We start from the raw sequence: 12,704 nt of genomic DNA on the forward strand, positions 1-12,704 counted from the left end.
CTGCAAGAGAGGATAATTCTGGGAGCTAAAGGTAAAGCAGCAAGTCCATATCATAAGACCCTACTGAGAGTCACTCATTCCTTTAGTCCCTTTAACTATTTGTTCTTAATTTGGAGAGAGATCAGAGGCCTTTGAGAAATAAAGAAAGCAGTGGACTCTTGGGAGAAAAAATACTTTTGCACACAAAATTTTACTTAGAATTTAAAAGAGTGCGTGGATCCCCTAAATATAATTATGGACCATGTAAAAGGACTTGCACAACTCAGGTTTATAATCCTTTCCTTAAAAGTCACAACAAAAAAAGTACTTGACATTCAGTGGTAGAAAAAGTCCTGCCTACACAAAGGTACACCACTTCTCTCTATGGTTAGTGAGTAAGCCCAAGACCAGCTTCAAATTGCTCTTGCTTAAAAGAAAAAAAAAAAGAAACCTTAGTTACTATTTGCTGTTTTCATGGGCTCTGCCATTTTATATCATAAACAAATGCACCCAAAGCTTAAATCTCCAAAAGATAAATATGTGATGATTAGACCCATCATTGACATTAGCAAAGACATCAGGAATGACTGCAAGTTCATTGAGCTTGTTTCCGTTTAGAATGGCTTGACAGAGACTAGGTTTCTTATGACAATAGGCTTCTTTGACAAATATGTTGTGATTTCCCGATTTCAGAGGCTAGTTTTATTTTAGGCAGACATTTAGTTATAGAGTTCTCTAGGTAAGGTTTGTTATTATGAGATTTTTACTGTAATCAGAGCTATTCAATTAAGGCATAAAAGTGATGGAAAAATTAAGCACAGAATAAGGGGCTCTAAGACATCTATTTAATATGAAAGACGCTTTGAGTATTGGTAAGAAACATGTAGTTTGTAACGAGAATAATCTTTCTGAAGTTTTTGCTTGAAGCTGTCCTCTTTGAGTTTGCTATATAGAGTCTTTAAACATAATATCTTTATTCTCCACAGATTTCCTGGATGGTTTAACAAAACTAAATTACAATGGATACAGTTTGCATACTTGTGAACTAAGTGCACATCCATATGTATGATCTGAAATGTGATACAGTGATAATTATGTGAGAGATTATGTAGGCCCAAAGATCTGGGGTGTGTGTGTGTGTGTGTGTGTGTGTGTGTGTGTGTGTGATTTTTTTTTTTCCTCATTAAAACTATTAGTACATCACTTTGAAAAACAAATAGAACCATAGAGCTTCTTGGTAATAATTTAAATTATAAAGGCCAATCAGATGTTGTTTTTCAGTGTTTTTAGTCCCTTTCAACTGTAAATAATGCAAAATGGCTAGCCTAGGGTAGTAATGAGTTTCTCATTTGAAAACTAAGCCATTAGAATATAGTCGCAACGATTATCACAAATTCTTTACAAATATATTTCAAATGTGAATAATAAACATTTTATTTATAAGGTAAACGCTACTTATGGTCTTGCCAGTTAAAAAGAAATTGAGGTTGAGTTTAGGAGGTGCTATTGACTGGCTCTTCTATTTTAAAATGGAGAGCAGCCTTTAATTTTATTTATAGTATACCTGTATATAACATAATGTCTTGTTTTATAAAAGATAAAATTAAGCTATGATATTTTTTCTTCATATTGGGATTATTATAATTACTATAATTCGGTATTTCTCATGGATTCTATATTTCTCCAGCTCAATCCTGCTGTGATCAGTAAGATATTTTAGCTAGCATTTAGGTTGGTTTTTATAGAAATTAGATGAAATAGAATGATGCTATATTGTTAAGATTGGTGACATTATTAGGTCAATCTTAAATGTGCACATTTTTATTGAGAGAACTGGGTTAAAGATATTTACTGTCTTTGTCAGTGATGTCACCTTATATCTCAATTGGGAACATTTTGTTATGGAGTTATAAAAAATTATAAAGTATGAAAAATTGACTTTTTAACATTACTAAAATAATATTCCATTTAATTTTTTATAAATGTAATCTTTCAAGTGGTAATTTTAATTTTCAAATTTAGTGTTATTGAATAGTTTATCAGTGCTAATGGTTTGCAATTTTATTTTTTTGACCTAATAGCTCTTAATTTCACAATTTAATTCAGTTACATAATTCTCTAAAAATATAGTTTTGTTCACTTGATTTGCTCTTACTTGAAAGCCATTGATTTAAGAATCTTTAAAAGATAATTCAGTTACTCTGTGTGGGGAATATTATGCAAAGAGCACTTGATCTTTTCCGTTTTTTTGTACTGCATTTAAAATATATCAGGAAATAGCACATGCAAAGGGATAAGAGTTATTTACAGTGCATTTAATCCTTAAATTAAATTCATGATTAATTTGAAGCAATATTTAATAAACAGTTGCTGTTTCTGCTTTTTGTTGCGTTGATGAATAATGACTTAATTGTAAAAACTTAGCTTAGATACCTTATTATTGACAGCTGAGTTTTTCGATGTGCCAAATATTTGCCAACCAGCTTATTGTTATGATTATTGCTATTTGTTTACATTGTTTTAATTAAAATTTATCTCAGAATTATAATTTACCAGCCTTTTTTTTTTTAAATTGGGAAAGCTATAAAGGGATTTCATCCTTGTTTTTATAAAAATTTACATGCTATAATGTCTTTAGTTGTTGCTTAATGGATATTGTTTTAACATCAATGTTTTGCCCTTTAATCCAGTTGTGTTCATATATAACTGCTCATGCACTCTTTAACACAGTTATATTCATAGAGCTACACACAGTATCACAGTGTTGAGGGCACATAGACTCTTAGCTGATTTGTTTGTTTTTGTGTATTTGTTGTTGGTTTCTTTAGGTTTCCCTGTCCCCTTTCTTGTGAATAATTGTTGTTGTCAATGTGTTTATTTGAACAAACCATTTTCCCATTTACAGTGTGCATCTTTAATGATTTTGTGGGGTTGAATACCAAAGAAACTCTTGTATTATTGTGGCTATAAAGTTATGAGTGAGGGCCTAGTGTGTTTTTCTAGGAATAGAGTCTAGGAGCTCAGATTTTGTTCTATTGCTTTTTGCCAGATGAGAAGACCTTTTCACTTACTTCCCATCCTTTGGCAGGACTCTCAAATAAATTAAGATAACTTGATATTTACTGTAAACTAATACTTGCACATTAGTTCCATTTTGTTGTTTTCTGTTGAATCAAAGTTATTTTGAGTTTAATGGAGGGAAAACTGCATTTTAATGAAAATAGAGTTACAATAAATATACTAAATTATATTGTGTACATATTCATTTAATCTGATTTTAATTGCTATGTTAATGTCATTTTAAAGCCTATTTTAATATCAGAAGTGATTTACAATAGCAACGAAAATGTAAAAATGTAGCCATGTGAAATAAATTTAAAATACATAGAAAAGATCAGTAAGGGAAAATAAGGGTAGAAAATTAGACTGCATATTTAATCACAAATATCCCAACACAAAAAAGTGTCATTCATTACAAATGCACAACATCTTTAACATAAAAATAAGCCAGTTGCGGTGGGCATGGTGGCTCACACCTGTAATCCGAGCACTTTGGGAGACCGAGGCGGGCAGCTCATGAGGTCAGGAAATCGAGATCATCCTGGCTAACACGGTGAAACCCTGTCTCTACTAAAAATACAAAAAATTAGCCGGGCATGATGGTAGGCGCCTGTAGTTCCAGCTACTTGAGAGGCTGAGGCAGGTGAATGGCATGAACGCGGGAGGTGGAGGTTGCTGTGAGCTGAGATCGCGCCACTACACTCCAGCCTGGGTGACAGAGCGAGACTCCATCTCAAAAAAAAAAAAAAAAAAACCAGTTGCATAAGTGCAATTATTCCTGATACTGACACCAAAAGAAAGTTTCTTTTCTGTTATTTCATAGAGGAGATTATCAGCAGGAGCAGAAGCAGCATGATCCACATACTATCAGAATCATCACCACCGTGATCTATATAGTAAACACCCTGATATAGTAATGATAAAGAACAATACAATAAAAGGAACTGTAGGGGCAGCGAGGGGGAGGGACTGTCTAGAAATATAGTGTGTTCCAGGTGCATGGTTGTTTGATGGTGTGAATTAATTCATAGTTTTGTTTTAGAAAATATAAGTTGATTTACCACATAGCCCTCACAAAGACTTCTGTATATATTGTTGCTTTATGTTAAACATTTCAGAAATTTGTAGGGCAGTATCTTCAAGGATATACTCTCTAAAGTGTACTTGTGGGTAGTTCCGTGCAGCTAGTGATTGTGAAGTCATGTATTTAAACAACCAGGCAAGCTGGGAATTGGATTCTCTTGCACCTGTGACAAAGCCAAGAAACCAATGTTGAACAATATTAGTCTAGGTCAGTGAGGCTTACTTATTTTTTAAAGTAACAATTCTAACATGAAGATATTTTTAAATAATTATGCTGGAAATATAGATTTAGAACTATTTATTCAGTCAAATATTTAGGACGCCTGGAAGATAATTTCTTTCTTGAGTCAGTAAGTTAATCTTTGACCAACATTAACTTAGTTTGCTTTTTAATAAAAATTGTATATACAATCCATATGGATTTGTTGATACTGCTTCTTTATCCTCAATTTTTTGTGGTTTATCTTATTTAAATTATTTACTTCTGTCACATGGAGTTGGAGTACAGTTGGAAAAAAAGTGACTTTATAAAGCTTGACCCCTTTTGCATTGAGTCAGAGATTTAGACCAGTGATTGCAGTGTTTTGCAATCTCATTTCCTATGGCTGTAATTTTGGAGTTTTATGAATATGGCTATCTAGAAGTTTTCTCAAAAACAATGCTGAGGCATAAAATAAAATGTTCTCCAAACTTCTATTCCTGGTGATTTTCCACTGCCAGTCAAGGAATTTCCAACTTAAAAATAAAGTCCTTTAATTTATCTATAAATTATTTGTTTGCATAGCGAAAATGAAAACAAAGACAAACAAACCAAAAAATAAGTAGAATAAAATAGAAAAGAAAGGCAAAAACAACTATTCATAGTCACTCAAGGGATCTCTGGTGTCAAAACTGGTTTATATTACCCACTATTTGCTACAGTATAAACTTTTCTACTTTTCTACTTTTTTTGTAGATTAATAGTATATTTTAAAATAAGAAGTATCAGTCCCACATAAGTACTTCTGTTTTGTTCTGTGTACCCTTAAAATTCATCTTTATTATCATTTTACTATTTTCATTTATATCACTAAAAGCATATATCCATCTTTACATTTTTATTTCCTTGTCTTTGGGATATAGAGGCAGGTAAAAATTGATTTGACATTCAGAATATTATTTCAACTTAATGCTGTTTTGCTAGTGTTGCCTGGGTCTGGATAAGGACTAACATTTTCCTTTATCAAAGATATTTATATGTAGAGTTTGTTCTTGTAATGTCACTGCTGTGAACTTGCCCAGCACAACAATTTCTTAAACCTATGGTTAACATCCAGTCCCCAAACAATGAAAACAAATAAACCCCAATTTTTTCCACAGGGTTTCCTGGCTGGTTATTCCGCGACTTTGCACTTGACAACCTGTTCTCCCACGTGAATGGAATACTCAGTGTCAATGTGGAAGCCTGGTCAGTTGGAAAGTTGCAGTAAAATATTTCCCTCTGCTGTATAGCACTTCCCAAATTCTTATTTATGAAGAGTCATTGTGTTGAAAAAACAAGTATCCCTAAGATTGTCAATTTTGTGATTTGTTATCCAGGTTACCTTACTATTCTATATTTAGATTCTGGGGGAGAAATTTCTCAGTTATTAGGCCTCAGGTCATATTTACACATGAAATTTATTCTTCTCCAAACTGTTATGTGTGGAAAGCATTTTGGCCATTATCAATGACCTTGGAGACTTTTATTCAGATACATTTTCATTGTCATTTAATACAGATAATACAGTATGGTCTACATTTCTTGAAGACCATGACCACATCCTTATTTTATAATCCTAAGGCACAAAGTTGTGTGTGCATGCATGTGTGTGTATGTGTTTGTGTGTTTGGTGTCCAAGGTTTCTGGAATTTTAATTTATAAAATTTATCTAAGGCCTTATAGCACCAGGCCAATGTAGAGATAAGAAAGATGGCATTGAACATCATGGTGTTTTGGGAATGTTTCTGGACCCCAAAGCTTCATGTTATCTCAAAATCTAAATTTATATAAATGTACATAACTTTTAAAACTAGGAAGAATTAATCCGATGACTGATATTTACTATCTCCAATTTCTTTTAATTTCTCAATACCGATTACCCTTTTCAAAGCAAACCCACAATGTTTTCTGTGTTTTCTCAAAGCCCCATTATCTACAGTAACCATATTTCATGTTTAAACTTAGAATAGTTATTTTCTTACTACCGTCAATCCTATTATTGTTTAGATAATTTTTTAAGGAATATAAACCCAAAAAATAAGTTACAGAAAGTTAGGAAGCTTACAACCTATTAGAAAATAAATATTAAAATATATTTTACGACTATTGTCTACTAAATAATTTTTAAGGTATAATACAAGCTGGCTTCAAGGAAACATTGTTAGGGATATCTTGAATAATCTGGCCAGTTAATAAGTTTTACAAACAACAGGACTTCATCATTTTTCTAAGCCCATTTCAAAGCATATTTTGCAAAGATTACAGATATTATGTATATTTTGTTTGCGATCACTAATTAACTGTAAGTCTGATCTCTAACACCATGATTTCATATTCTTCATCTTAAGTGTGTAATGAGACATTAAGCTCTATTTCTAAACTCCTTTACAATTCACAATACTGACATATTTCAGTTAATCCTCATAAAGTGCTTATGAGAGGAAAGGCACTATTCTTATTTTGTAAAAGAGGACAAGGTTAATAGAGATGAGGAGATATTATCAAGAGAATGCACCTAATATGGCAGATTTAGGATTAGTCACAAGTCTCCAACTGTGAGTGCAAAGTTCTTTTTACTGCATAATCGCTGATTTTATAAGTGTTATATGAATATGATTATAAATATTAGCATAAAATAATGTCGATGGAGAAATTAAAGCATAATGAAGTTTTGTGATTACTCAAGATTTCAAATAAACTGGGTAGAAAAATACATTTTTCTTAGTTTGTACATGCTATTAGAATTGACAGAAATGCTTGTAATTATAAAAATGCAAACTGTTTTTAGTATACATTTTTATACTCTGACAATGTGGATTTCTGTGGTGCTCTATACTTATAAAACAGTTTCGTGCACATGATCTCATTCTACCCTCAGAAGAAAGAGGGGTTCTATGAGAGGTATCTTCTGAGTTGAATGACTGAGCTTATGATTCAGCCAGAAATTTTGATTCTGAGTTCCATCTTTGTAGAGTTGTGTCATGGTGGTGTCTGCATCCCAAAAATTTGCTCTCAAATTAACGAACAATACGTACAATCAGAAAGAGTACTGCCTCTACCAAATATGTTAATAAAGTTCCCCTTTCCCTGGACCAGCTACTGAGTTTCCTTGCCTGTGTCCTAAAATTGTAAAACATAAAGGTGGCACCACAGGGCTTCAAGCAAATATTTAATCACTCTCTGGGGTAGTTCAACTCTGGAGGTTTCACTGAGTGTGAATAATTTCTGAATACAAACATCTTTGTCACACCAATAACTTAATAAATAATAATCGATACATTTACATAAATCAATTCAATAATACTTAAGTTTACCTGAATTATCAAAGTTACATATCAGAGAGAAAGACACAGGGATGTTCTTGGTTTTAGGATGGAAGCAGAGTGCAATTATGAACAAAGCGGAACTTTAAAAGGGTAATATTTTTTCTTTTTTAAAAAAGCACTTCATTGAGGTATATTTGACATAGAAAAAGCTAGACATGTTTATTGTATACAACTTAATGAGTTTGGAGAGAAATATCCACTCCTAAAACTAGCACCACATTCTATGCCATAAACATATCCATCACCTCCGAAACTTCCACCCTCTTTATTATTTTCTTTTTTGTAATAAGAATACTTAAAGTTAAGATTTACCCTCTTAGCAAATTTTTAAGTATGACACACAGTATTGTTAACTCTAGACACAATTCTATACAGTAAATCTCTAGGGTTTATTCATCTTGTATTACTGAAACTTTGTACCTTTTGACTTATACCTCCCCATTTCCCCTGTTCCCCATCTGCTAGCTACTGCCACTCTATTCTCTGTTTCCATGAGTTTGACTATTTTAGATTCCTCATATAGTACTACTTATACTCCTCATTATATTCCTTGTATAACACTGTCCTCCTTATCTGGCTTACTTAGCACAGTATTCTCAAGTTTCATCCATGTTGTCAAAAATGGCAGGATTTCCTTCTTTTTCAAGGCTTAGTAATACTATGTTGTATGTTTATACCACGTTTTCTTTATTCATTTGTCTGTGGACATTGTTTCAACCTCTTGGCTATAGTGAATAGTGCTGCAGTGAACATGGAAATGCAGATATATCTTTGAGATTCTAATCTCAATTCCTTTGGATAAGAAGTGGTATTGCTAGACCTTATGGTAGTTCTATTTTTAATTTTTTGAGGAACGTTTATACTGTTTTCCATAGTGACTGTACTGATTACATTCCCATCAGCCATGTAGAAAGATTCCAAAATTTCTCCACATTCTCATCAACACTGATTTCTTTTTACATTTTTATAATAGGCCATCTTAACAGGTATGAGATGCTATCTCATTGTGGTTTTGATTTGTATTTCTTTGATTATAATTTATGTTGAGTATCTTTGGTGGTAAACATAGCTGCCATCCAAAGTGAAATTTCTAAGATGCATTTAGAAAACAATAGCGCTAATGAACTCCTAATGGCTAGAGATAATATGCAACTCTCCCAAGGATTTATACCTTTTTTTGGTCCTAGAACCAAAACAAGAAATTTGATTTTAAGTTACTTAAAATTGTTAAAGACGTTCTTGCTGAAGCCCCGTGATCTGGAGAGGCCTCTAGCCCTGCTTTAGGCCTTGAGCTCAAGGGACAAAAATCTGTATTACCTAATTTTATGCAGTGTTTGCCTTCAGATATGTTTAGGGAGTGAATATTGGCCTGAATTTAGAGTAAAATTAACAAAAAGTATTTGAGGACCAGTATTTTCACTATGCTAGGAACTTTGACAATAATTCAATTGTGAATGACAGTAATTCAATTGTGAAAGATAATTTATATAAATTTTGCAACAGTACACATAGATTTATTTATAAAATACACTTTAATGTTTTATAGATTGTATGATTAATGATTAAATTTAACAAGTGTATCTTCTCATTTTATTGTAATGCCTAGATAATAAGCACTATTAAATAATATTTGTTTCTTATTCCTGACCTCTAGTTAGGTGAAATTAGACTTTCTAGGACTTCCTGTATAGCAAATTACTGCTTATTTATTCCAAAGTTAGCTCCTCTATTGTATATAATCTAGGGGAAGTGGAAGCATACTTTTCCATTGTAGGCATGGAACCATCTTAAATAGACTTCTGAAATATGAAGAAACGTTTCAAAGTGGTATTTTAAGTATATTAATCCAGAGTTAAGAGTTTATCTTAGTTCTTAGACTTCAGATTTTAACTCTTGTCTATGAGAAGACTGTTTCCCAAATGAATATCCCTGTAAAATATTAAAATGTGTGTATTTTTAATATCACAGTGTAACTAAAACAATATTTAACTCGTGTGTGCTGACCATGGTACGTGTCCACGTGTCAATATCTTACCTTGTCTCAACTTGAAAACCTGTTCTTAGAACTCACTTGGCTTTTTGTGTATGCAGTGCGTAAAAGCATTCAATAAACATATTTTCTTCAATGTTTCGTTTAGTTCCAACTCACATCCTGCTATAGAGGACTCAAAAAAGTAAAAGACGAAAATATTTTAAGAGGTTCAGCAAATACGTGGGACATATAATTCTGATTCTTGGTCTGTGAAATTTACTTTTTTTTTTTTTAATGGAAATTTATTCTATTAATATCTAGGAAGAACAATCTCTTTTTGAAGGTGACTACATGTATGTATTTGAAATTGCTATTCATTATTGTGAGTTGCTGTGAGCCAATCTTAGAATTGGTTTGAATTCCATCTTTTATTATTATTCATTATAATGATATTAAAAATACGCTGCATATTACTTCTAGAGATAGTCAGGAAGTTCAAATTTTCTAATACTTCAAGGCTTTGGGACAGATAAGGTTTCCTTTACTACGTGCACATTCACTTGGTCAAGTAGAGCTGTCATGTAAATTGCTAAATAGATATTTAATATTTGAAATTAGAGGAATGAAATTAAAGTAAGTAAAACTTACTTTTACTAAGTATATTAACATACACGTGCTCAATCGTGCATGTATATTATTTTGAAGGGAATTTTGTTTAATTGGCATTGATTGATCTTATTGAAATCCATTGTGCTTTAACACTAGACATCATAAGATACACAATTCTAAATTATAGAGATAGAGATACATGTTTATGCCTTGTTACATACTCTAATAATAATGACCTGGGCTTAGAAAACACTAGTTCTCTTTATAGAAAATTCGTGTGTAATTTAGCTTTTATTTCTGCCTTGATAGTTGTGTGTTTATTAAGTTTAATAACCTACTTTTTCACAAGGTATAGTATAAAAATTTTTAAATCCTTCACAAAAAATGATTTTCAAAATTACAACACTTCATTGAACTTGGCTAGTTATGAACTTGAGACATTTCCATAGACACAAGCAGCTGACATATTTCGTGATTCTAAATTAATGGGAATAGTGAATTAGTTCCTTGGGGATTCCATTGGCTGTTAGGACCAAGTTGCTTTTGTGTTGACTCCACAAGCAGATACCATGAATTTACCATTTTGCAGCTATGCCATCTAGTAGTCAATATCTTTAATCAACTATTACAAAAATAATCAAGGAAAATGTTTTGTGTTAATGAAATACTAGATTCTGAATATTTTAGGAGCATGTTTTGTTGGGTGTTGCTTATTCCATTAATAATAGTGAAATCTGAGTTATCAAGACCAATTAAGAGTGCTTAGGAGTTCAGTAATATCTTTCAAACAGTAATTACAGGGATAGAAAAAACAAATATAGTTTACAACTAAGTATTTAGATTTTAGATTTTATTTTTTATAAGTCTTTAAGCAAAAGTGTTATATTTTAATGGGTAATGATGAAAACTATTAGAAGCCATTCAGAATATGAAGGAGGTATGATTGTATACTAAACTATATACAAGTATTGTATGCTAAAATAATGAATGTGTTTTTTACATTTACATTTGTTGGCAATATTTAGTAGATAGCTACAAAACTATGTATGACCAAAGTTGGAAAAAGCAAAATTTGTTAAGCTGCAATATCTGTAGCATCCGTTTTATTACAGGATACTGTAAGAGTCCTGGCTGCTCACTGGAATCATCTGACAGACTATGCGTAATATTTATCCAGTACCAAACCAATTAAATTAGATTCTCCATTCAACATCATTGTTCTACAAAGCTTCTATATCATAGAATAGCACCGCTTGATAGCACTGTTTTCATAATAAAGTGTGTTGAGTATCACCATTGAACCTTACCCAGAAACATCAGCTTTTGGTCCTTTGCCTATAAGGAACAATTTTTTGCAGATTGAGTATTCACCACATATATATATTCACCATATATATTTTCTCCATATATATATTCACCATATATATATATACACACACATATATATATATAATATGGTGGTTCAACTCCATGTTTCACTCATATTAGATGTATAATATTAATAGATTCACTTAGGATAATATGAGTGAGACAAGGGGTTGAACCACCATATGAGATATTGGGGCATGAACGAGAGAAGAATCCTGACGGGTAGTTTTCAAGACCTAAGTCAGGTTATTGAGGGATACAATGAACTTTTGTTTTCTTGAAGTGTTTAGGATGAATTTTTGTCATATTTTTAAACTTCAAAGACTTCTTAAAGTAGCTTTTAATTTAATGATCAATTTTTCTTTTTTGGGGAAATATAATTCGCTTTCTCTGCAAATATCTCAGTGTTTCTATTAATTTATCACAGAATTTCAACATGAATCAGCATTCAGGAAGTCATTAGGCATTTTTACTAAGTTTAAATTATAGGATAGAGTTTTGCAAATTGCAATAATTACCTTTTGAATAACAACATTTGTGGTAGTAGTAATTTCAATTTTATTAATTTTCTGTACACTTATATGTGTTTCCAGACTGATTTATGAGAGAAAAAGGTAGTCATTCATTGTATGAAGTGCATTTGTAGCATACATTCATTCCAGTGATTCAAGTCACAACTTTTGCAACACAGATGTGCATCATTCTGCAATGTACACGCTCAAGCTTATGATATTATAACGCTTTACTTTATAGATTGAAGAAGTAAAGCTTAAAGTGATATGATACACTCTTCTCTTTAACACCATTACACTTTTCATTCTTTTTTCTATTGCACAGGTGATTTGGATTATTATTGGTTGGATCCTGCCACGTGGCACAGCCGGGAGACATCACCTATTAGTTCAGTAAGTTTTCTGGGAAGTGTGTTTGAAGTTTAGGGAATGTGTGTGCTCGTTCATTGTCCTTTGTCTGATATGTGGTATCTGCTCCATTATTCATTTGGTAAGGGCAAATATTGATTTCATTTAAGATAGTACAGTTTTGAAGAAAAAAGCAGTTATTACTG

General features: G+C 32.0%; 1 protein-coding gene across 47 annotated transcripts in view; it reads left to right on the top strand.

Annotated features, from left to right (window-relative positions):
* RIMS1 (regulating synaptic membrane exocytosis 1) overlaps positions 1 to 12,704 on the top strand; it is a 914,410-nt gene that overhangs the window by 731,110 nt on the left and 170,596 nt on the right. For 37 of the 47 annotated variants that reach the window (XM_050786418.1, XM_050786450.1, XM_050786449.1 and 34 more), the window contains one exon: positions 12,476 to 12,543. In XM_050786418.1, coding sequence (XP_050642375.1) covers positions 12,476 to 12,543 — 68 coding nt within the window. Of the gene's footprint in view, positions 1 to 5,481; positions 5,570 to 12,475; positions 12,544 to 12,704 lie in introns of those variants that run through there. The other 10 variants (XM_050786423.1, XM_050786453.1, XM_050786456.1 and 7 more) reach the window with 4 other exon arrangements.

Source organism: Macaca thibetana, chromosome 4 (genome assembly GCF_024542745.1).
Source record: "Macaca thibetana thibetana isolate TM-01 chromosome 4, ASM2454274v1, whole genome shotgun sequence".
Classification (NCBI taxonomy): Eukaryota; Metazoa; Chordata; class Mammalia; order Primates; family Cercopithecidae; genus Macaca; species Macaca thibetana.